The 24,497-nt window shown below is 41.2% G+C and overlaps 1 protein-coding gene across 1 annotated transcript; it reads right to left on the reverse strand.

Annotated features, from left to right (window-relative positions):
* Nucleotides 1-650: 650 nt before the first annotated feature.
* On the reverse strand, nt 651-22,736 carry LOC147305562 (suppressor of tumorigenicity 14 protein homolog). The gene is made up of 20 exons (XM_086279011.1): nt 22,530-22,736; nt 21,085-21,184; nt 19,902-20,032; nt 18,916-18,986; nt 17,954-18,147; nt 16,761-16,796; nt 16,327-16,555; nt 15,668-15,801; nt 15,169-15,266; nt 14,894-14,994; nt 12,774-12,907; nt 12,578-12,682; nt 12,296-12,403; nt 10,748-10,852; nt 6,252-6,356; nt 4,751-4,867; nt 4,482-4,665; nt 2,545-2,816; nt 2,183-2,319; nt 651-1,294 (listed from the first exon to the last, which is right to left on the reverse strand). The coding sequence occupies exons 1-20, from the start codon at nt 22,590-22,592 to the stop codon at nt 1,133-1,135; spliced, it is 2,586 nt and encodes an 861-aa protein (XP_086135137.1). The 5' UTR covers nt 22,593-22,736; the 3' UTR covers nt 651-1,132.
* Nucleotides 22,737-24,497: the final 1,761 nt, after the last annotated feature.

The raw sequence follows: 24,497 nt of genomic DNA on the forward strand, positions 1-24,497 counted from the left end.
TGGAAAACGTTCAGACTTCTGAGATGCAGAATCTCAAAGGCCCAGCAGTACTTCTTGTGCCAGCTGCCTCAGGAGTTTTTATGCAGTAACCCAGTGTGCTCATCTATCACTGTATACTTTAGATCAGCCACCAAGCAGGAAAAAAAAGACTGCAATGCACTGTGATGTCTGCAGAAAAAATAATTTGTGCTGACTCGCTCTCGATTCAAGATTTTTACAAATCCAGTATCAGGAAGCAGGAAATATCACTGCAGAGCCATCACGCCCTCCTCACAGCCTGATCCAGCTCCTCCCTGCTACAGAGCAGTGCACGCCAGGATGGCCGATCGGAGCAGCTGATAGGAGAGGAGGTGGCAGCAGGGACTGAGCTGACATGGCATAAAATAAAACAGAAAGTTCACAAGCATCCATACATACATACCTTACACATACTGTATATATATGAACTAGTTATGCATATTTTAGGCATACGTATTCGATAAATAATCGAGAATCTCTGCACCATAAATGTGCTATATGTGTTTTTATTGTCTGTGACATTTTGATGTCAGGTTGTCAGTACTGTTGCTGTCAACTGTGTTCTGTACACTGAGAGCAAGGGAATATCTGGAGCCCCCCCCCACCCACACACACACACGTATGATTGACCAGTATAGAACACTTATTAATCTATAGTCTATCTAAGTTCACTTGCTAATGTAAACCTGTGAACAAATTGTGGTTTCCTGCTAAAAGCAATTTAGTTTCAGGCAGTACATGGTGTATTATGATGATTTAGTTTCATATTGAATAACAAAAAGTTTACTGGATCTATTTATTAAATTCCTGGCTAAACTTGGATCAGGGTTAGGTTAAACTTCCAAACTAATGAAAATGCAGAGTATTTACATAGTAAACTTTGAAGTAAATGGCAGAATAAAACATTTCAACTTGGGGTTTTATAATAATGTGTTTTAGTTTTCAATAGATAATTGAAAGGCTGATTTTATTGAGCTCTCTTTTACGTCTTTGTGATTGCTCCTTAGCACTTTTCATGCAAACAATAAACAAAGCTGGGGTTCAAAATGTCAACATCTGGTTCGATTTCCAACAAAAATATCCATAATCCGGAGAACTGTTCACCTTCCTGCTGCTACACTCCACTTTTCTCTTTTATCCAGCTGCGGTATTTGGTAACTCGGGTGTAGACACCAGGTCTGAAACTTAGAGCGCAGCCTTTGCCCCAGCTCGTCACGCCTGCCAGGAAAAAACGCCCATGGGAGTTGGCGACAGACAGGGGCCCGCCAGAGTCACCCTGAGAGTTAGAAAGAAGAGTCACAGCAGAACTTGACATTCAGCTCACTTAATTTACTGAGAAATATCTCCGACTGAATCCCAACAAGCATCACAATACAAACCATGTGAATTTCTGAAGGCTTTTACACACTAAAAACTGATGTTATTTTGCTGGAAGGATTTGTGGAATTTCTTTTCTTGAACCAGGCTCGATTTTCTGATCCAAATAATCATATCGCTGATTTTGGAAATCAGATGAAGCTGCCAACAAGAGCTCAAACTGCCTTGCAATGTGTACGACAGCTTTACTGCTGTCTTTGCCAAAAAGTGATTTCTGGTGTTTGCAGGAATTTAAGGTCTTATAAATAACTTGTTGACCTAAAATCTGTCAAAAATAGGTCAATCACATCTCTCATGAAGAATATCAATTAGCCAGAAAGTGACTTTTATATATGCTTTAATTATCCAGGTAAAATTAACATTGACATTAAAAATGTATTTTAAGCTTACTTGAAGTGATCAAAAAAGACCTGGATTGATGAGAATATGGGTACAAATAAAAAGAGAAGATATTTGAAGAATATTATGAATATTATGAAGATATTTTAAAAACAGACAATTTCTTTGTTTTATATGTAACCCTGTCATAAATCTTTTTCACGACAGTCTTTTTACTGATATAAGTAAATATATCAGATGTAAAAAAGAAAAACCCACAGACAACCATTGGAAATCACTTTTTGGCACAACACTGGCAACAAAGGAAATTTCTACAAATCAACTACAATAATTTCTACAATCAAATCAGTCGATCTGAGTCGAGTCGAGTCGTGGCCAGTCGATCAGAGTAGGCACTAAAGAAAAGGTGCTAACAACCAGATTGCAAGCATGTGTGAATGGTTTGTACCTGACAGGTATCCACGCCTCCTGAAAGGAATCCGGCACATAACATGTTATCTGTGACCCTGTAATACAGGAGGAGATTACACAACCGACTGCTGAAGATCAGAATTTCCGCCATCTGGAGGACACTCGCTGAGACACCTGAGAGACAACAAGATCAAATCATGTAGAGCTTGTGGATGAATAACAAAAAAAATAGATTCTGTTTGTAAAAGTTTATATTAAACCAAACTACCTCCACAGATCTGCTCCCACTAACTACTCAAATGTTTGTCTTTCTCATTATTTTATTCAAACTCATCACTTCCAGTGTGGAAAGAGCTTTGAGACGGGCAGTGTTTCAGTACTTCTTTATTATCAGCTCACCTCCCTGCAGGGTAGTCCCCCAGCCGGTGATCCAAGCCTCTTGGTCTGAGTGGAAGTAGTAGGTGGAGGAAGGCAGGCAGATGGGTCTGATGTGCTGGGTTAGGCTGACTCTGGTGTCCAGCTCCATCAGAGCGATGTCATTGTCTTCAGTGTATCTGTTGTAGTACCTGTGAGCGATGATCTGCTTCACACCCCTCTTTACTGTCCACTCATTGGTCTGGTTCTGCACATGGAGGCCTAAAAAGGCCTCCCATTGGTCAGCGTGAGAGAGCCTGTATCAATAAAACAGACAAGGCTGTAAACAACTTCTTTAACCTCAAATCTGGAATTGAATTTAAAATAAAATACTGAATTAGATCAATGATTATTAGCCATTCAGTGAAAAGACTAACTGTCAGGGATTCTAACAGCTAGTCCTTTTACTGAATGGCTAATCATGTAAATTAATAAATAGATCATTTTAAATTTATTTCTACTTATATTTAAAGGCATCTTTACTTTTACGTGGTTTTAAACAAAGCATTAAAAGGATTGAGGAGAGACTTGCATAGCCTCTTGTTTTTCTTAGTATTTAATGATGGCACAATAAACTACCTTTTGCCTGTAATAAGTCACTTTTGTATAATTAGTTTAAATACTCTCCGAATTCTGTTGACACTGTAAAACTGTCAAAGTATGCAAACGTTAAAACAATGTTTTGAACTGTTCCAAACTCAGAGTAAATTTGTTTGTTTGTTTGGTTTTTTACTGTCTTAAAAGTACAGAGTTTGTCTCCTGAATCCAAATTGGGAGTTGGTTCCCACATAAGAGGTGGCTAAAAGGCTCTGACTCCCATTCTACTTTTAAATATCCTGGGAACAAAGGTAAGCCAGGAGTACAAGACTTAGGTACCTGATTGTTCAAGACTTTAGGCAATTGTTGTTCTATTTCCCCACTATATAAATAAAATGAAATTGAAATGAAAGTTGAATTGACCTTGTGTGTGATTAGAAGGGTTTTAATTTTGATTTTGGATTTAACAGGGAGCCAATAAGGAGAAGCCAGTACAAGAAAGAGATGCTCTCTACTCCCTGTCAGTGCTCTTGCTGCAGCTTTTATGATCAACTGAAGGCTATACAGGAAGTTTTTAGTACCGCCAGATAATAACGACCTAGAGTAGTCCAGCCTAGAATTAATAAATGCATAGGCTATTTTTTTTAGCATCACTCTCAGGCAGGATATTTCTAATTGTAGAGCTACTACTGCAAGAAAGCACTCCTACATTTCTGTTTAACATACACATTGAAGTACACATGGTGGTGAAAAATTCCAAGATTCCTCACAGGAAGCCATAGGAATGCCATTTAGAGAAAGTATACAATAATAACTAATAATTCAAAAACATAATGGGGTTCTTAGGATAGAGTTACATAACCTCCACATATTATTTAATATAGTCCACTACTTATTGGCAGTGAAAGCCCTTTTCAAGGCCATATTAACAGTGTCTGTCACACATGAATTGTTATAAAAGGATCTGTGACTGGCCTCAGACTACAGACTGAAACCTTACCTGAAATAAATTAAGCTGATCTGTCATTCAAGGTCATCTTCTGAATCTCGTTCAGTGTGTCTAAATGGCAATCATTAAAAAACATTTTTGTTTTTGTGAAAAAAAAGCATCCAAAGTGAGGCACATTGGATGCTCGGGGTTAAAATTTTGGGTCTGAGATGGAATTTCAGACGACACAACCAAAGAGTGAGAACTGGAATTCCAGGTAGAGAAAACTAGCATTGCACTGGAAGCTGTCTAGAAATTCCAGAGTAGATGACTATGAACGAGAGACTCAGGCAAGGTTTTAAAATTTTAGATGTCTGATCATGGATCCAAGTACAATCAATGATCAAACATCTGAACACTACTAAACACTCAGTACTTCAGATGGAGGAGCTCCTACTTGTAAACTGTAGTGTCTTGGACGCAGTGGGCAGCAGTCAGCAGCCAGCGGTCACTCAGCACAGAGGCTCCACACACGTGTCCTAGCCCCTTGAAGTGGAGGCTCACTTGCCAGGGCCACTCACCCACACTAGCTGACTGACCTCCCACGATACGAGTGCTACTGTACAGATTCGTCCCGCAATCTGAAAGCAAACACAGATCTCAATGTCCAAGTAACTAGAAAAGTCACACTGCAACCATCTGTGGGTGAGTGTGTGGTAAACGTACCACAGTTAGCCTCGTCAGAGCCGTCCTCACAGTCCTGCACTCCATCACACTCTGGGTTCAGTTTACTGATGCAGAGTCCATTACTGCAGTGGAAGGTGAACGCTGAGCACACTGAAGCTAAATGAAAGGAGACACACATGATATCAGTCCCTAAGAAAACTCTAATCTAACATGTCTGTGAAGGTTCTCAGTCATCCAGGTCATCGTAGTCTAAGGAGCTTGGAAAGAAAAGTTGCTTGAAGATGTTTCACCTCTCATCTGAGAAGCTTCTTCAGTTCTAAGGGTCAAATGGTGGAGAGTCCCAGATTTAAACCCAGTGGGAGTTTCCCCCAAAGAGGGACAAAGGACCCCCTGATGATCCTGTAGCTAATCACATGAGCCAAGGTGTGAAAACGGGTGTGGGTCCCAATCAGCCAGGGTTTCGAGTGAGCTCATTGTGAAACCTGGCCCCACCCTATCATGTGATTTCCTGAGGTCATATGGCCCAGGGTGTGAGTGGGCGTTAAGGGGTCTGGGAAGGGATCTTAAGCTTATGTCTTCTATATTGTGTGATGATTCATGTGCCGAGTTGATTTTTTTTTCTATTCTCAAACTGATCTCCCTGTTGGAGCTCAGTCTGGGGGAGTTCTTTTTTTTCTCCTCATCTTTCTTCATGTTGTGCATTTTCCATTGTTATAACTCTCTGACCTGTCTTCCCCATGTGATGTTTGTGTAATGTATGTATAGTCGGAAGGAATTCCTGCGCTGAAGACACGCACAACTGTCGTCTACAAACTTTGCCGGGTCCTGATGATTACCCTCGTCAGTGGTCCACAACTTAACAGTGTGTGGCTGAGCTTCAATCGACACTGGATCTTTGAGTGACCTAGTCAGTACAGCCCTGGCTCTGATATGAACCTGTCTTTTGCTCTTGTCTGTGTGAACGCTAAATTGATCATCATATCCTGTTTTATTAGGAACCTGAAAAGGAGTGTGTCACAGGAGAAGAGCATTATTGTAAATATCGAGTGTTGGGTTTTCATCTTTCACACCATGGACCACGAGCACTGTGCGGGAGTCGGGAGTACCATGAAGAAGTCACGTCTTTGGAAACTGTTACATTATTTATAATGAATAGTGAGTAAACAAACTAACTGTCACTAACCACAAAGTCCTGCATTTGGGTCCTGTTCGTGCCCTGAACCTGACATGGGGAGGTAGGTAGGTAATTGGCGGGGTAGGGAGGTGGGCGGGGTGTTGACATGCAGTTGTTGCTTGTGAAATGAACTATCAGTTGTATGTCTGGGACTTTTGTATAAAGAAAAGAAAAAACTGTTCTATAGATAAAGTTGGGGGGGTGGGAAGGATTCTATCAGAATATTTACTTCATCTTCTTTTAAACAGGCTTTGTGTAGCTTTTAGCTCTTCTGAGACCAATTCAAGTTGAGATTTAATCCACATTTTTTGCTAAACCTTCTTTAACTCCTTTTACACAAAGAGATCTTTGATGGTTTGGACTCACTGCAGTTGAGCTCATCACTGTTGTCTCCACAGTCATCCCTGCCGTTACACTGCAGAGTCTTCTTGATGCACCGGTTGTTGCTGCACTTGAACTTTCCCGGACAAGCTGACAAGACAGGAAAAAAATCCCTTCATCTATTTGCCTAGTTCAGAGAATGCTGCAATCCTGTAATTAAACATTTATAAAATAAATAAATAATTCTATTTAAAATGATTTGGGTTCAGGCCTCCTCCTGGCATCTCCACCTCTCTGCTCATGTCATGGTCCAGAGTCTGTGACTCCGTGTTTATGTTTAGTTTATTAGTATTCTGTGGTTTTGGTTACCTTGGGTGTTTGTACTCTTCTGTTTCATGGTTCATGTTCCTATGTTCTGTGTCCCCCAGTCTGTGTTAAGTTGGTGTGTTATGTCATTGCGTGTATGTGTTTCCTGTTTTATTGTGAAGGTCTGCGTCTTATGTGAGTGTTTTCAGTTTGCCTCCCTAGTCTTGTCACGTTAATCACTCCCAGCTGTGTTCCCCACCTGTGTGTAATCTCCCTGTGTTCAATTCAATTCAATTCAATTTTATTTATATAGCGCCAAATCACAACAAAAGTCGCCTCAAGGCGCTTCTCAGTGTTCTCTGAGTGTATTTAAGTTGTGTCTTCTGTCATAGTAGTTGCTGGTTCGTCTGTGTTGTTTCCCCTCGGTCTCCCTGGGTCTCTCCGTATGTATTTCCCCAGACCTCCCTGCATCTTCGTTTCTGGTTTGTTTTGTTAGTTTTACCCAGTTTAGGTTTTCCTGTTTCACCTTCACCCACACCATTGCTGTTTGTATTTTCTTTTGTTAAATAAATGGTAAATGGCCTGTATTTATATAGCGCTTTACTAGTCCCTAAGGACCCCAAAGCGCTTTACATATCCACACATTCACACACTGGTGATGGCAGGCTACATTGTAACCACAGCCACCCTGGGGCGCACTGACAGAGGTGAGACTGTCGGACACTGGCGCCACCGGGCCCTCTGACCACCACCAGTAGGCAACGGGTGAAGTGCCCAAGGACACAACGACCGAGACTGTCCAAGCCGGGGCTCGAACCGGCAACCTTCCGATTACAAGGCGAACTCCCAACTCTTGAGCCACGATCGCCCAAATAAATACTCACCTGCACCAGAGCTGCCACCTTTTGGGTCATTTCTACAACTCCACACGTCTGCCACACCGCGGTCGTGACAGTACGAACCAGCCAGCATGGACCCTGCAGCACTCAATCCGTCCGAGGAGCTCCAGGATGACATCAGCTACAATGTGGAGATCCTCCTCGGGCTGTGGCTGGAGAATCCTCCGTACGAGCTTCGCCGCACTGTTGAAAACTGGCTACAACGGCTCTTTTCCGGCCTGCCATTGCTTCTAAAATCGCTTCCTCTGACCATGCAGGCTTTTCTCCGGCACACACCTCACCTTCTCTCAGCCACTCCTGCCTCGCTGCCCAACTCGCCGGATGTGATCTTGCCCGGCCCGTCGGAGCCGTCTGCGGGGAGGAAACGCCGATCGCGCCGCCGGCGCGCCACCCCACAGCCGGACGTTCGGGCTTCTAATTCGCCGGCTGTGGTGAGTGAGGACTCTTTTCCGTTTTCGGACTGTGTGACTGTTCATTCAGGGGCGGTGTTCTGTGCGGCAGATGATATTGTGAACAGCATATCACCTGCTCAGCAGCCACTCTCAGCTCAGTTAGCTGCCCTGCAGCCACTCTCAGTTCTGTCTCCAGTGTCACCAGTGTCACTTTAAGTTCAGTCTCCAGAGCCTCCAGTGTCACCTTCAGTTCAGGCCCCTGCGCCTCCAGTGTCACCTGTAGTTCAGGCTCCAGTATTACCAGTTTCACTCATTCACTCCATGCAGGGAGAAAGTCTAATTTCAACTCAAGGTGCTTTTCATAGTTTAGCCGCCATTGGCACAGTTTGCCGCTCCAGGGCTTCCCCAGAGGCTAGGTCTCAGTCCCCAGCTCATTCTGGACCCCTGAAGTTTAAGCAGCCACCTGAGAACTGCACCATGTCAGCGTTGCCTGGGCAGAGCCAGTGCTCAGTGCATTGCTAGTCGCCTTTGTGTCAGCTAGTGGCCTCCATGACTGCTGGCTTAGTAGTGACTTCTGCTGGAGGGTCCGTAGGACCGCTCCGGTCTTCGTCTCCAGTCTCCGCTGGAGGGTCCGAGGTGCCCGTCCGGCCTTCGTCTCCTGTCGTCGCTGGAGGGTCCAAGGGATCCGTCCAGTCTGCAGCGCCTCCGGTTTCCACGCCACCGCCTGCAGTGCCCCCGGCTTCCACGCCGCCGCCTGCAGCCTCGTCTGGTCCAGCTTCAGAGCCGTCAGCCTCGCCTGGTCCTGCCTCCGTGTCTTCGCCTTCAGCGTCGCCTGGTCCTGCCTCGTTTGGGTCTGCAGCTAACCGGCCACTTTCTAGGCCACTGGCCAGGCGCCATCGCCGTCGTGGGCGGCCCCCAGACCCTCTTCGCCTGAGTGGCCGCCGTTGCCTTCCGCACGGCCGGCCCCCGGTCCGCCATCGCCTGAGTGGCCGCTGTTGCCTTCCGCACGGCCGGCCCCCGGACCAGTGCTGTCGTCGTCACCGTTGCCTTCCACATGGTCGGCCCCCTGAACTGACTCCTGTGCTGGCCGGCCCCCTGACATCATCTGTTTTGGACTCTGTTTTCCTGTGCTCTGGTGTGCTTCTTTTCTTTTGGTTTTGGACTCGTGTTTTGTTTTTCTTTTTGTCTTTTGACCTTCTGGTGCTCCTGTTTTGTTTTTGCCATGAATGAGGAATTCCTAATAAGCATGGGACAAAATCTTGTGCTGTTCAGTGGTAACACTAATTGTCTTCAGAGCAGTACATCAGGAGTTTAAATCCCAACCACTAATGGCCTGTATTTATATAGCGCTTTTTTACTAGTCCCTAAGGACCCCAAAGCGCTTTACATCATCCACCCATTCACACACACATTCACACACACATTCACACACTGGTGATGGCAGCTACATTGTAGCCACAGCCACCCTGGGGCGCACTGACACAGGCGAGGCTGCCGGACACTGGCGCCACCGGGCCCTCTGACCACCACCAGTCTAAGGTGGTGGTCAGAGGCTAAGGCCCCCAGGCTACATATACCAAAGCTATCCAAAGCCTACTTCAGTATATGAGAAAGAAATATATAAATGAAGCAATGCCCGCTCGGACGTTGCCTATATTAACAAGATCCACATCAGGTGTTGAGGGGCACGGCATGTTAATGAGTGGCCACTGGAACCAGGTTATGGTTCCAGTGGACAAGCTATGAGAAAGGGTATTATCAGAATGCTACTACACCAGTTACCCCTATGAAAGAGATTACATGAGGATTTGGGACCTATGAATTATTTAACGCCACAATTTACACTTACACTCAAACATATAGTTGCTCACTGTTCCAACATCTGTAAGAGTCCACAAGAAGCAACTGCTATTACTTTCTATGAGGTCTTCTACTAGAATATCTGAATACTGCATTACAGACAATCCCCCTCTGGCAGCACCATGTGGAAGGTCCTGTCCATTTGGCTAGGATAAACAAGCACATGGCTCAAAAATGAGCAGTGCCCAGAAAGGAATTGGCTGAAACACCAGAGGGGCAAAACACCATCTGCAGATAGCACATTCACTTCCTTTCAACCTGTGCACTGCCTGGATTGACGAAGAAAGCCTATGAATTAATGTGTCACACATTGGTGGCCACAACTGCCTGTGTGCTTAATGAATAACGCAGGCAGCAGAAACCCAAGAAAGAAGAGGAGCAAGAAAGTGAACCATCGTGAAAGGACGGGCCCCTGCATGGCATGTAGCAACAGCAGAAGAAGTGGCTGAGAAATCTTCCCAACAGCTGGACCTAACGACAGCACAGAGACACTGATCACAGCACAAGAACAAGCTTTAAGCACAAGATCGATAGAGACTGGGGTCTACCACAACAGGGAAGACCCTACGCTAGCAGGCAGGGCATACATGAAATGCCACAACCTAGTGGCTGACAGTTATATTTGTGCCACAAAACCAACCAATCACAGACTTGGATGCAAAAAATTCTGATTGGCTGTTTTGGTCTCCAGTCAGCTCACTAGCCACTGTAGCTAAACCCAGGCAAATATCCCAGAATGCATTTTGTCCAAAGCTCAAACGAGGCAGTTGTGGAGGAACGCAGAGTGGCGGAGTTTGAAATATTACTCTTTCTGGGTCACAACATAAACTGTGTTCATTTCTTCACTCAAAATAAATGTCTGCTCAAAGTGCAACACTTATACAATTTTTAAAAATTTTTTTTTATATACGCTCTGAATAGTGGCACAGAAATAACGCCATACTCCACAGATGCTCGACCTATTACAAAGCCATGATTTTGGTTTACTGCGAGTGATTTCTTTTTCTTTTTTTTGTTAGTATCCAAGACACGTCACACACAAAGCACAGTCACAAAGAAAACCCGTGTTTGTGTCTGGACTCACTGCAGTTGATCTCATCGCTCTTATCTCCACAGTCGTTCCAGCCATCACATTGAGAAATCTTGCTGATGCACAGGGTGTTGTTGCACTGGAACCTTCCTGGACAAGCTGATAAGACAAAAACAAAAATCATGTCATCTATTTATGTCATGGTACCAGAATTTTAGACTTCTGCATTCTATTTTTTGCAGGGTTATCTTTAGTTTTCTTCTTAGTTGTTATCAAGGTTTCTGCTTTGGCTCCAGTTGTGATTATGATAGTCTGTCTTTCAGTAACACTGCTTCTCCAGTAAGAACCATGTATTATGAAGTCTTCTTTCTGTGATTTTTCCTTGTTTAATCGCTTCCTTCTTTATTTTGCCAACCCTAGTCACCTGTGTTTAGTGTTCTGTTTTATTTTGTCTTGTTTCCCTGATTAGTTTCAGCTGGGTTCCCTCGTGTTTCCTGGTTTTTCAATGTTTTCAATACTTTCCTTTGTTACCTTTTGGGTTTGGATTGCCTTCAATAAAGAGTTAATTTAATCCCTGCCTGACAGTCTGCATTTGGGGTCCTCATTCACACACACACACACACACACACACACACACACACACACACACACACACACACATTACATCAACCCTGGCTGAATGAAAATACCTGTGCTCTGAAGCTTCAAGTGCCACTGAAAATCCTTCAAAACTGTTTATCAAAATATCAGAAGTCTATGAAAGCTGCTAAATCCGCCTTCTTGTCTGGTCTTATTTTGACCAATTGCCACAAGCCTCGCTCCCTTTGTGAATTTTTTTAAGGTATTTTATTGATAAAATTACAACTTCAAGGGCCCAGCTTTTATCGGTACTCTCACATCAAGTCCCAGTCCTAAATGCTTTGCTGTCTTTCAGCAGTTTGAGCCTGTATCTCTTTCGGATGTAGAGGAAATAATTGATCACTTAACAATCTCCATTCCCCATATGATATTCTTCCTGCCCGTAATTTCAAGGAAGCGCTGAACACTATTGGGCCCTGGATTTTATGTATATTGAATGCCTGACTGTCTTCAGGTTGTGTACCGTCTGCCTTCGAGCATGCTGTTGTACAACCTGTTATTAAGAAGACTAATCTTGATTCTAGTGTTCTTTCAATTTAGAGGCCAATTTCTAAACTTCCCTCTTTGTCAAAAATCCTGGAAAAGTAGTATGTAAACAACTTCTTAGATACCAGTGGTATTAGTGAAAAGTTCCAGTCTGGCTTTAAGACCAACTACTTGATCTAACCTTGATCAAAGAATGTTATTGCACTGCTGAGTCTATTCAGTCTTCTAAATCTCACTTAAAGACTCATTTTTTTACTTTGGCTCTGACTTAGGTTAGTTTGACTATCATTTGGCTGGTTTCTATGTTTTTCTTGTGTTGCTGTTGTTTTGTTGTTGGTAAATGTGTCTATTTTTATTGGCTCCTAACTTGTGAAGCACTTTGATTGCCATTGTTGTTTTTAATTGTGGTATATAAAAATGTTTTGATTTGATTTGATGAAATGAAATATGTAGAAATTAAATTTCTGCTTTACTCACTGCAGTTTTGTTCATCTGTGTTGTCTCCACAATCATCAATCCCATCACACAGCCAAGATTTGGGTTTACAGTGACCATTTTTGCATTGTATCTGAGATGTGTCACATGCTAAGCAGAGAAACAAATTGAACACAACAACAATAAAATGCTACAGACTGAGAGTGATTTACAGTTTTTTTGAGGTCAATTCCAGTTGATATTTAATCTGGATTTTTTTTTGCTAAACCTTCTTTTATTCTTTTTAGACTTCATACAAAGAGATGTTTGATGGTTTGGACTCACTGCAGTTGATCTCATCGCTGTTATCTCCACAGTCGTTCCAGCCATCACACTGAGAAATCTTGCTGATGCACAGGGAGTTGTTGCACTGGAACCTTCCCGGACAAGCTGATAAAACAAAAAGTCCCTTCATCTATTTGCCTGGGTTGGAAAATGCTGAAATCCTTTTATGAAAATGTTTTTTAAAAGTCCTCTTTACAGTCAGTTGGGATGAAGGCCTCATACTCAGCAGTGAAACCCTGGTCAACATAGGAGGAGTCCGAGTTAAACGTAATGGTCACCTTGTTGCTTTTGATGGTGATCACTCTGCTGTTTAAGCCATTGCCACACAACCTACAACAAAAAAAGAGATAGACAGACACACACTGAGCTGTCTGTCAGTCTGTCCATCTAAACAGACATACATACAAGTCCTAAAATAGTGTTTTCAACACAGTCTAGTGACAGGGGATGAATAACTAATACTTTCAGGTAGAGTACATAATAATGGATTGCATTTATATAGCGCTTTTCAAGGCACCCAAAGCGCTTTACAATGCCACTATTCATTCACTCTCACACACTGGTGGAGGCAGCTACAGTTGTAGCCACAGCTGCCCTGGGGCAGACTGAAAGAAGCGAGGCTGCCATATCGCACCATCGGCCCCTCTGGACAACACCAGTAGGCAAGTAGGGTAAAGTGTCTTGCCCAGGGACACAACGGCCAGGACAGAGAGCCCGGGGATCGAACCGGCGACCTTCCGGTTACAGATGCGATTCCCAACCCCCTGAGCCACGGTCACCCATACAGTGTGATTCTGTTGAATAACACAGAACAATACTCGTCCAGCTACAGAGAAGCTTCATGACCAAACAGCCAAATGTATAAACTCAAGTTTGTTCCTGAAATGTAAATTTGAGCCAGAAATCTGAGCTACAGACTCCTCAAATAGATCCAATCAGTCATAAGCTCAGGTACTTAAATCCCCCCACCCCACCCACTCAGTGTGCAATATCACTGATCACACTCCACCTCACAATGCACCTGCTCCTCAGAGGGCATGTATGTGTATGTATATATATGTAAACGTGTATGTGGAAATATGTGTGTGTACATATGTACGCATGCATGTATGTATGTGTGTGTATGCATGTATTTATGGGTGCATCCATGCAGGTGTATGTGTAACTTGTACATATCTTTCTTGTGTACATTTGTCTGTGTTATTGTGTAAATACGTATGCTTTTGTGTACTTCACACACATGGAGAGATGCCAAACTGCCTTTCATTGTTTTTGTAACAATGGCAATAAAAAGCTATTCTATTCTATTCTATTCTATTCTAGTCTATTCTACATGTTGAACTAGTTGGATGTGAGAGAGTAACTTCTTATTTGTACCAGAAAGAACACCGCTCCAGTAATGTAGCCAAGAAAAAACAAAAGAATATGTGACTTTTTCATGCAAAGCATGACTGCACAACTTACTGATGTGTGGCTCAAAGGTTAGAACTGAGTCAAATTTTACCCCCTTTAGATTGTAGCAGTTGGCTTCACATTAGCATGTATGGGGATGAATTTCAAAATTGTTGATGTAACTTTCAAGTAATTTTTCAAGTGGCCTTGAGCGAAAGCTTTGCAGGCATGAAGAACAATGACCCATGAACCATTCAAGTATAAAAAAGGGATGGGGCAATGTTGTGCCAACACATAACCAACTACAGTAATTCTACATTAATTCTGATTCTGTGGTCATCACCCAGTGTGCCAATGGTCAGCACAAATGCAGTAAGACAATTTTTTTTTGTTTTAAGCATGCTGTCAATTCTAAAATAGGAGTTTTTCTACACCTGGGTCTGTATGATCTCAGATATTAGGAAAATCCTTTATATGGTCACCGTGCGCACACAGCTGTGCCTGTGAGCACACAACCTCCATCCACCTGCTGTTCCAACATTCTGTTTGTGAGCATCAGTTCATTAGTAAAAAGTTGGCTTTTTAGAGAGGAGCTTGTTTCAGACTGCGCTTAGAGGCTACATCAAAAGCCCATTATCAGATATATTATTATTATATGAACAGTGAATCATGCAAAGCTACTCTAGTCCAGTCCAATAACAAAAAATTGAGATGAAAATGAGCAGAATAAATCAAATTTAAGGCAATATTCACAATTTGAGTGATCAAGTCATAAAACTCTTCTGACACATTGACTTGTGGTCTTTATTTGGGACTTGCTGACTCAGAACTCTGCAGTCTTAATTTTGGACTCATGCAATCCCACCACTAATACGGATGATGTACAAAGTCAGTAAAAGGAGGCATAAACTGATGCTTACTTACCTTTCACCATTGATGTCAACATAATCATGGGGGCAATGCTCACTTTGATTTCCCACAAAGAACTTTTTGAAGTCAACCTTCACAAATTTTTCCTTTGCAACCTGAAAATCAAATACAGCTCAAATGTGATTATTAACTGAGAAAATGTTGTGAAAATGGATGTCAAGGTCATCACAAATCTGATGTAGATGATAGCAACCCCTTATTCATTTTTTTATTCTTAATTTTTTAATTTTTAATTTAAATGAAATTAAAATAGGATCCTGAGGACTTACCTCGATGTTCCACACACATGATGTGCTTGGAGGGTAATTGGAGGGGAAAAATGGTGAAGAGAACAAGCCTTTGTCTTCAGTCATTGTGCCACCACAATCTGAACAACAGATAGTTCATCACTATACTCAGCTTCCATCTATTAAGTTTCTAATATCACAAGAATCAGCAGAAATGTCAGGAGATGGCGTTTACACTGACACAACATAATCCTGCAGGTCAACTGAATTCTATTTCCGTACACATTCAAGTGCATAATCCCAGTTACAGTGACATGTTTTTGCCAGTGAGCTCAAACTTATGGGTTTTTTTTTATTGAATAATTATACATTTCTGAGAATGCATCAGTTTCTTGGAAGACAAAATTACACATTAATCTATGTATATAAGTGCAATATTATTTTCATGAAATTCTTTGAGACCCAGTGAAAACAATTGTTTCTTTTTTTCCTTAAAAAAACATGAAGAAGTGATAACTGTTCACAATGTGTCTGCATTTACTTAGTTTAGTCACAGGAATCTGGAAGTAGCTTGCTTTGAAGCCAGGGAAGTTGTTCTCCTCATTTGTGACCAGCGTCAGTAACATGACGTTTCCAGAGATGAAGGATAATGATTTTTGAGGATGACCACACTGTCTGAGAAAAGAACGGATATATTAACTTTTAAAGAGGAACTTTAAAGAAGCCTGAAAGGCCTGTTTTATTTCTGATAACACAGAGCAGTGATACCACAATCCTGGGGCTGGATGCATGTAAAGATGTGAAAAAGAAAAAAGAAAAAACATCCCAAGCATTTATAAAGGAAGAATGTGTCATAAAAATACACAGCTCTCCCATATAGCTCAGACCAGATCTACACAGTTTGGTTTTTAAGTTAGGCAGGAATTAAGGTAGCTTACCAAACTAAAACATCTATCTACATTATTACAAACTTAGCGTTCAAAAACTTCTTTGCAAACAAATCCAACAATAAAAAGAACGAGTGTATACACTCATACACCTTTCTGCCTTTTCCCATACACATAGCTTTAGCTGTGAATTTGCAAAAATTCATGCATCCGCCCCAGAAGTATATCTGCCCATCACTGTAATAAGCTAAAATCTCAAACACACAGAGGTAGATGACAGTTTAAATTCTGGGAGAGGGATTATTTGTCTCACTCTGTCAGAGCACGTTTCTCTATGGGAGCCAGCGAATCATAGGCTTTGATGAAGTCGTGCTGACAGTCGTCCTCCAAGATCAGACTGTGGAAGTCGAGCCTAACTCGGTGGCCCGGGTCCGCACGAAGCCTCCACTGCAAGTTGAGATTTGCAGGATAAAGATAATAGGGAAACCCTGGAGAATGAACAAATCCAGGGTTTCTGACGTGGATGTCGAAGAACGTCCTCTCTGAAAATACATTGAAAAAAGTTCTTGTTTGACCCACACCAGCACTCCCATGAATGCATCACTTTTTTTCCCCAACAGGATATGAAGATACAAGCTTTTATATTTTGTAACCTATTTACCTCCATAAACAGACTTCTTTACATTTTAATTTTAATAAAGTTATATACTTTACTACACAAATGCTTGCAGGTAAACCAGTTCTCACCAGTTAATGGGGTCCTGGCCAAGCGTTGATCTATAGCTGTGAACACAAAAATACATTTATTAAGACACCACATATCAGTTCTTCACTACTAACTCAAATTTCATGATGCTGAAAATGTTCAGATAAATACTGGTGGAATTTTCTTTTTTAATCATGTATGATTTTATTTTGCTGTAATGTAATTATTTATTATTCAAGGTCACTCTGGTTAGCATTTGTTCAGTTAAACACATCAAAACTCACATAACTATGACAATAATGATATCTTGTTGTATCACACACTTCTTTAACAGTCTCATAAAGTCCCAAATAGTGTACTTTTTGCATTTTCAGATAAAAGCACTTTTGTGAGCTTTTTTGCCACATCAGCTGTCGAGCATGACACCTGAAACTTTTTTGCAATAGTAGCGGCACACACTGAGGCTACGTCCACACTAATTGTTTTCTCTCCGTTTTGGCCTCCCGTCCACACTGAGACGGTGTTTTCACTGATGGAAAACGCTCTCAAAAAACGCATGTTTTCAAATCTATCCGGGCTGGTGTGGACGTAGCCTGAGTCCCCATTGCCTTATTAGATACAACGCAGCAGTCTAGCAGCCACTAGAGCAAATCCAGTGTTTCAAAGACTTCAAAGTTTCTCACCACTGGGAGACAACAGTGATACAGAAGTAGATATGTTATTCTAAGTGGTCTCCAGCAAACATCAGTGTTGCATGTACCACACACTATAAGCCATTTTCAGCAGTCGTGCAACCACTTAGGAATCCCTGTTATATTCTGAATCATTTAAATCAACTAAAATCCCGCTGTGAGGGAAGTGGATACCAGAAGATCTCAGATATATGTTAACTTAATATTTTTTAATAAAAGTAAATATGGTGCTTTGAGTTCAAAGGCTCATATATTAACCTAACTTAGATCATTCCTGCACTTTTCAGAACTTTTGAGATGGTTGAAGAAATGTGTCCTCTTATGGACTATGTGCATCTTCCTGTCTCATGCTGCCATCTGTTAGTCACTGCCGAGTCATATACCTGTTGGAAGTCTGAACTACTTCCTTGGCCAGAACGACCGCTTGACCAGAAAGCAACATTTACTCCAGGAACTCATTTACAATGGCAATTGATTGGGTAACAAACCACAAACAAACCTGTAAAAGAGTGTAAATTGCATGGATCTATGAGCTGTCAAACCTTGTGAGATGATGCTGCTGATGTTCAGGGTGTCACTGGGTTTCAGCAGCCCTTGTCCCTGTTGGCTCCATTCACTTTCTGCTGGAGGCTCCAGAGATTCAATGGCTTCATCCACAGTGGTTTGCTGAGGGACGGGGACATCAAACTTCGACTCATAATACACCACAATGCTGTCGTCACCGCTGTCACCCTCACTGCTCCACAAGACACAGAAAGGATTTATACAGACTTTATGTGCCCCACTGAACAAGAGAGTTCAGTATTTTAGGTACAAACCAACCCACCATATTAAAACCAACCATTGAATACTCTACAGATGTATAGAGTTAGCAAGTTTTGCACATAGTCCAAAAAAATTGAATCAATAATCAGGTTCAGACCTCCTGTGACATAAAAATCAGCACAGAAAAGGGCTACAGCTCAGCGTTTAACATCATAATCCCAGACATCCTCAAAACCAAACTGGCCATATTTATAAAACCTAATTTATGTATTCAAAATATTAATATGTGCATTGCTGGTAAATATGGACCCAATTTTGAATACCCCTTCTTTTTTCATACCTCCCAGTCTTACACATGTGGTTTTAGTGTCAGGGTCACAAGGTTATGTTTAGGCTGAGGTTTATGATTAGGCATTCATTTCTGATGGTTAAGGTAAGCGGCTAAGGAAAGCATTGTGTCAAAGACAGGTCCCCCCTAGGATAGCAACACCTGATATGCGCATGCGCGTGCGTGTGCGCATGGCTGGGCATGGCTGCCTTCTGACCACCCCGGGAGGCCATTGCATCTTGATCCATGTCACAGTTGCACCGACTCTAATGAACTGACTGTTGATTCAGCACCTTAACATCTTCAACTAGATAAGCTGATCACAGTGAACAAATGACAAACACACAACATTTAACAGTCAGCATGACACCATGGCCCCTGACAGGCAGTCAAGTTTCTATTTCACAGTACCTGAAGGCCTGGACGGTGTTGCAGTTGAAGTATTTGGCCAGCATTGAGTTTTTGAAGTAAATCAGTTTGAGCTGAAAGAGAAAAAAGTCACACATCATTGCAGCGACTTCCTTTAATTGCCTCAACAAAGACAGAAACACACAACAGAGGAAGCCACAGGTTTGTGATAACATCAAGATTACAATACAGATTCATAGCAAGCAGTCATTTAGCAAAATGAACCATGTTGTAACTGAATCATTAGGCAGTTAACCCTGCAATTTAATCAGGTCTCATTGTGTGGATATATGCATGAACTGCTTTAATTCTTTGTGGCACAGATTAAACAACAAGATCTTGATCCATCTCGACAGGATGGCATCACACAGTCGCTGGAGATTTGTCACATGCACAGTGACATGTGAGACTGTGCATGTGACAAAGACCAGTTGAGACCAGTTGACTACTGTGAAGTCAATGTCATGTTCAAGAAACCAGTGACATGGTGCAGCCACGAGAAGTTGAGTATCATCATCGAGCCCAAAGAGGCCCAAAGTGTACCAACAAAATATTCCCTACACCACTACACCACCACTACCAGGATGAACTGTTGACACAAAGCAGGATAGGGCCATGGTTTCCTGCAAATACTGACCCTACCATACAAATGTAGCAGAAGTCAAGACGCTTAAAACTGGGCAATGGAAAAAAAAATTCATAACATAGAAAAAAGTCTTAGTTTAAAAATGTGAGATGTTTTCTGTCTTCTATTGTGAATAAAATATTGGTTTATGAAATGTACAAATCATTGCAGTCCTATATTGTACAGTTCTTTTGATGTTACTGAACAGCCACAGTTTCCTGTTCCCAGCCGACAGGAGACGTACCCAAAGTGGATTCAGAGATGCTGTTCTGCAAACCTTGGTTGTAACCAGTGGTTAAAGTGATACATGCGATACAGCATAGATGGAGAACACCCATCATGCTGTGAGTCTGTTAGGTCTCACCTGTTGGCTGACTTGAGCAGCCAGCTGAGTAAACTCTGAGCTGCTGGGATCTTCATGCTCTGGCAGGAATCGCTGGTTGCTGATTCCCATGGAGCCGATGTAAATTCTCTGCACCGTGTCATCGTTGTGTACTGATGACACATATGGATGTTTCAATATTGAATATATAATTACCAAAATTTTCAAACAACTGTTTGCATAGAAAAAGCCATAACTAGCTGTGAAAGTCCAATTCAGAAAAGTCACCTGGTGTTATACCAATTACTCCAAACCAAGTTTCCGTTTATTTTTATATTATATTATATTATATTATATTATATTATATTATATTATATTATATTATATTATATTATATTATATTATATTATAAAGAAGCTGATGTGCTATCAAAACAAGTGTCTGCATGTTTTCACTTCATGGATGAAGCAGGATGAACAGGTGAAAGAAGTAAACTTTTTCAGTACTTGGGGAAAACAAAAAAAGCAATATTATAAAATTAACTAAAAAAATATATAAAGTTCCTTATAGTTTGTGGCTGTGACTCAGCAGGTTGAGCAGGTCATTTGCTAATGACTTAAATGTTTGGTGCTTTGATTCCTGGCTGCTACTGTCTACATACCAAAATATCTTTGGGCAACACACTGAACCCTGGGTTGCTGTTCATCAGGGTGTGAATGTTAGACAGAAAGCACTTAGAAGCAAAAAAGCGCTCATATAAATGTGTGTGTGAAATAGAAATGGTGTATCTCAGTGCACAAAGTAGTAGTATTAGTAGAAAAGCAATTTAACTGTCCACTACATTTCTGTAATCCTACTAAATCAAAGTTCAGACTCTCAGATTGAAGACCCAGTTGGAATTTTGGCAGTACAATCACTAAATCTGCAAAAAAAAAAAAACATCACTTAACCCTAATCCTTGTAACTGTAAAAAATAGAAGCAACAACTCCCATCATTCTGAAAAGAAAGTTCATGTGCTCTGTTAGCCCAACCATGACTGTGGCATTGACAGAATGTCCTCTTGACAGCACAGTAGGACTGATATAGATTGTATAAATGGTGAATGCAGAGGTCTCCAACTCATAAAGAATTGCTGGGTCTTTGAAGGATACCTGCTGTTACTCCACTGAGCTGAACGAACTGCACACCTTTACAAATGAATAAAGTTTAATAAAGTCTACTTACGATTAAGCGTCACTAAAGCCAGAAAGGATACTATCAGCAGACCGACTCCTATCGACAACCTCTTCTTGGACAGACTGCAGTTTGTGCAACGGTCACCATACTGCAGACAGGAGACTGTTGTTAGAGTTTGCTCAAGATGCAGATTTGGTCACTTAAAGAATCAAACAATATATTATAAGGAAGACAATGACATTGATCAAGAAACATCTTAGGACTGGAGTCAGCACAAATTGACTCAGTCAGTAACAAAGTCCTGCAAGGATGCATTAAAAGAAACACACAAACAAGGATTCTCTATGACAAACATTTAAGCTATGGAAAATATGAACTATAAGAGGAAGCTTTTGGCTGCTGGCAATGAGACAAGGGCAGAGAAAGTGAATTGTAATCAACACCTAAAGAACGTTTTATTTTATATATTTTTGTCAAGTCAGAAGTAAAAATATTGAAGAGGAGAAGGTGGAGTGCTAAGTTACTGGGAAACACTAGATTAGTTAAGGTTTGCTAGCACCTGCATCCATAAAGTGTACAGCTGAATTACACACATACAGACAGCTGCTCATTGTTGTTAATACATTTCAACATGTCTCGGTCCTGGGTGGGTGACCCAGTGCTTTGAGTTTCTTGTGTCTCTGAGTTTTTGTATTAGGATCTTAGTTCTTTGTTGCCCCAGTTTATTCTTTAGTGTCTTAGTTTGGCTTTCTTGTATTCTCTTTAGTTCTCTGAGTATTTAGCTGCACTCTGTGTCTCCCTGTTATTGTTCTCTGTGTTTCTTAGTTGCTCTGTCTCCCCTAGTCAAGTCTGCGTCTGTGTTACATTTCCTGTTTTACTTTGAAGGTCTGTGTCCTACGTGAATGTATTGAGTTTCGCTTCCCTTGGGTCTCGTTATGTCCGATTTCTCCCAGTTCAGTGACTTCAGTTAGCAGCTGTAGCTACAGCCACACTCCCAGCTTCAAGCCTTAAGAGTATCCAAACCAACAAGTGGTCTAAAAATGGTTAGGGTTATTTTTATGAAATAAAACCAGTTACTGCGACTCATGTCCACCATCTGGATTAGTCACTGTTTTCATTAATGCTATTTTTAGGCAGCCTTCTGATGACAGCCTGAGAAATTACCCCAACTTCTCGCTATAAGTGGGCGGTTTCTCAAAAGGCAGAAATTCAACCGTTTCCTTCTCTTTTTTTTTTTTTACTTTTTGTGATTAGCGTTAGGGTGGAATAAAATGATTAATGAGATTCTGTCTCTTCTAAAGAGAAAACAGTGGTGAGAGAAAGACTACAAGACTGTGTGCACAGATTATTTAGCGGTGCACAGAATTTGGAACCATTAACAACATATTAATATAAAACAAGAACATCTCTGTTTTTTAATCTAAGCTGAAACCAACAAACCTGTTCCTGATGTGACATAATGGGCAGGTTAACATTACAGATACTGGACTCACCTGTCTGGTACTTAAACTCTCCTGTGAACCCAGTAAATCCACAGTGTCAGTGTCCCAACTCATGGTTCCCAGGGGGCCTTAAAAAAGATTCAGTGTGGTTTATTGTCCTCTTTATTTTTTTTAATTTTTCTTTATTTAAAGATCAGCAGGTCTCTCTCTCCCTCTCTGGGTAGAAACCGACGGGTTTGTGTTGGTTCTTATTCGAAGCTCAGTTCTGGAAAAAGACTGAGTACAGAGATGAAAGATGAGATTGGTGGCCTGTTCTTTAAACCGTATTCAGATTCTGATATATGTATGAATCATCCTAATTTTAATCACATCAAATTATTAAGACAGAAAAGTCTTGAGTTTTTGAGATATTAATCTGAACATTAATATCTCAAAAACTCTCTAAAAAGATCACATTTTCACCGCTCGTCCTTTTCTAAATAAATCTGTTTAATTTGGGACAGTTGCACTAAAAAAGTCTGAGTACCAGATGGTTGATACATAAGTCAGACCCATGTTTGGGCAAAAGACAACAAGTACCATTTTTTTAAGTGGTTTTATAGAAAACAGTACAGCAGCAACAGTTTTCTCCTTTTTGTACAAAGTTTGTCTTTCATGCACTTTGACACTTTAGTTTGGTTTTTGTTTTTACATGTTGCTATGATGTAGTAAAGAACAATCACAGGGACTTCATGAGTTTCAAAAAGTGTTATTTGCAAATAAATAAATATTTGTCATTGGTGCCGCGACCAAAACCTCTGACTGACGCTCACACTCATTTCTGCTGATGCCCCGCCCCCACAGGATGTGTGTGGTCTGTTCAAAAAGAACTAAAAGAAAACATATTAATTTAAAAACATTTTTCTAAGAATGCTGACATGACCAGATGTATATCTATTTTCTAAATGTCATCACTATTTTACCTCGCACCATAATCCTTTCTAAACCAGAGCGCATCATGGAAACTCATATCTGATTGTTAGTAGAGATTTTGCACTTGAGAAAAAAGATGATAAACAACAAAATGATTCTGGAAACTAACAGAAGATGAATTTCATTAAAAATTAAAACAACAATAATGCATATTAATCCAAATATAAGAGATAAATGTAGTAACGCTGTGAGATCATATTTGTATTTGAGAAGAACTCGTTTAACTGAAGATCTGATTTTTTCTTCTTTTGAAAGCTTTAAATATCCTACTTGTCCGTTGCTTCTGTCAGTGTGGGAGCAGCAGCACAGAGTCTTTAATGTTGTGTTTGAATGCAACTTCAGCAAAAGTGACTTAAACAACCACAGTAGATTTATGTGTCAGAATAACTTAACAATTTAGTTTATTTTACCGTCTGTGGGAAAATAGAACTTTTGGCTCAGCTAATTTAAGTATCCCAATATGTCACAATGATACACCAGTATTCACAAAAGGCAGCAGGGCTGAGCACACCGCAGCAATTTTTCACCACCTCTTTTAAAGTTAAAAAAATTTTTTTCCTTCAATTCAGCCGGCGGGACAAAAAATAAACGACATAATAATATTGAGTGCGCAGCTGCAACTCAGCTGCTAAGTTGTACCTGCTCCACCTGCACACCTTCTTCTCTTCAAACGTTTAACCCTCTGTAGAACCTGGGACCATTTCGTGGCCTTTCCGTTTTTTAATTCCACGCCATTTCCACTGTGTTTAATGGAGTATAGCCAAATTTTCAAACATGTATTTTTTTCCCATTTTATTTTAAAATTTCAGTCTGAGTTTTTTAAATGAGCTTAAATGGCTGAATAAAAGGCATACATCCACTATCGAACCTCTTGGCCGATTTGTGCCCCATTGAAACCCTTTATAAACGCTATTTTTCACGCCAGAAAAATTACGGTCAAATCGACCGTCAGGTTTCCAGCTTAGGTTTCGTTTTGGACTACAGGCCTTAGAGTTGTAATTTTTTTATTTGTCCACCGGGTGGCGCCCTTGCTCCACATGTGACGCC

This window comes from Aulonocara sp. 'chitande type north' Nkhata Bay, linkage group LG20, assembly GCF_057382095.1.
Source record: "Aulonocara sp. 'chitande type north' Nkhata Bay isolate Kocher_YH1m ecotype deep benthic linkage group LG20, A_spYH_male_GT1.1, whole genome shotgun sequence".
Lineage (NCBI taxonomy): Eukaryota > Metazoa > Chordata > Actinopteri > Cichliformes > Cichlidae > Aulonocara > Aulonocara sp. 'chitande type north' Nkhata Bay.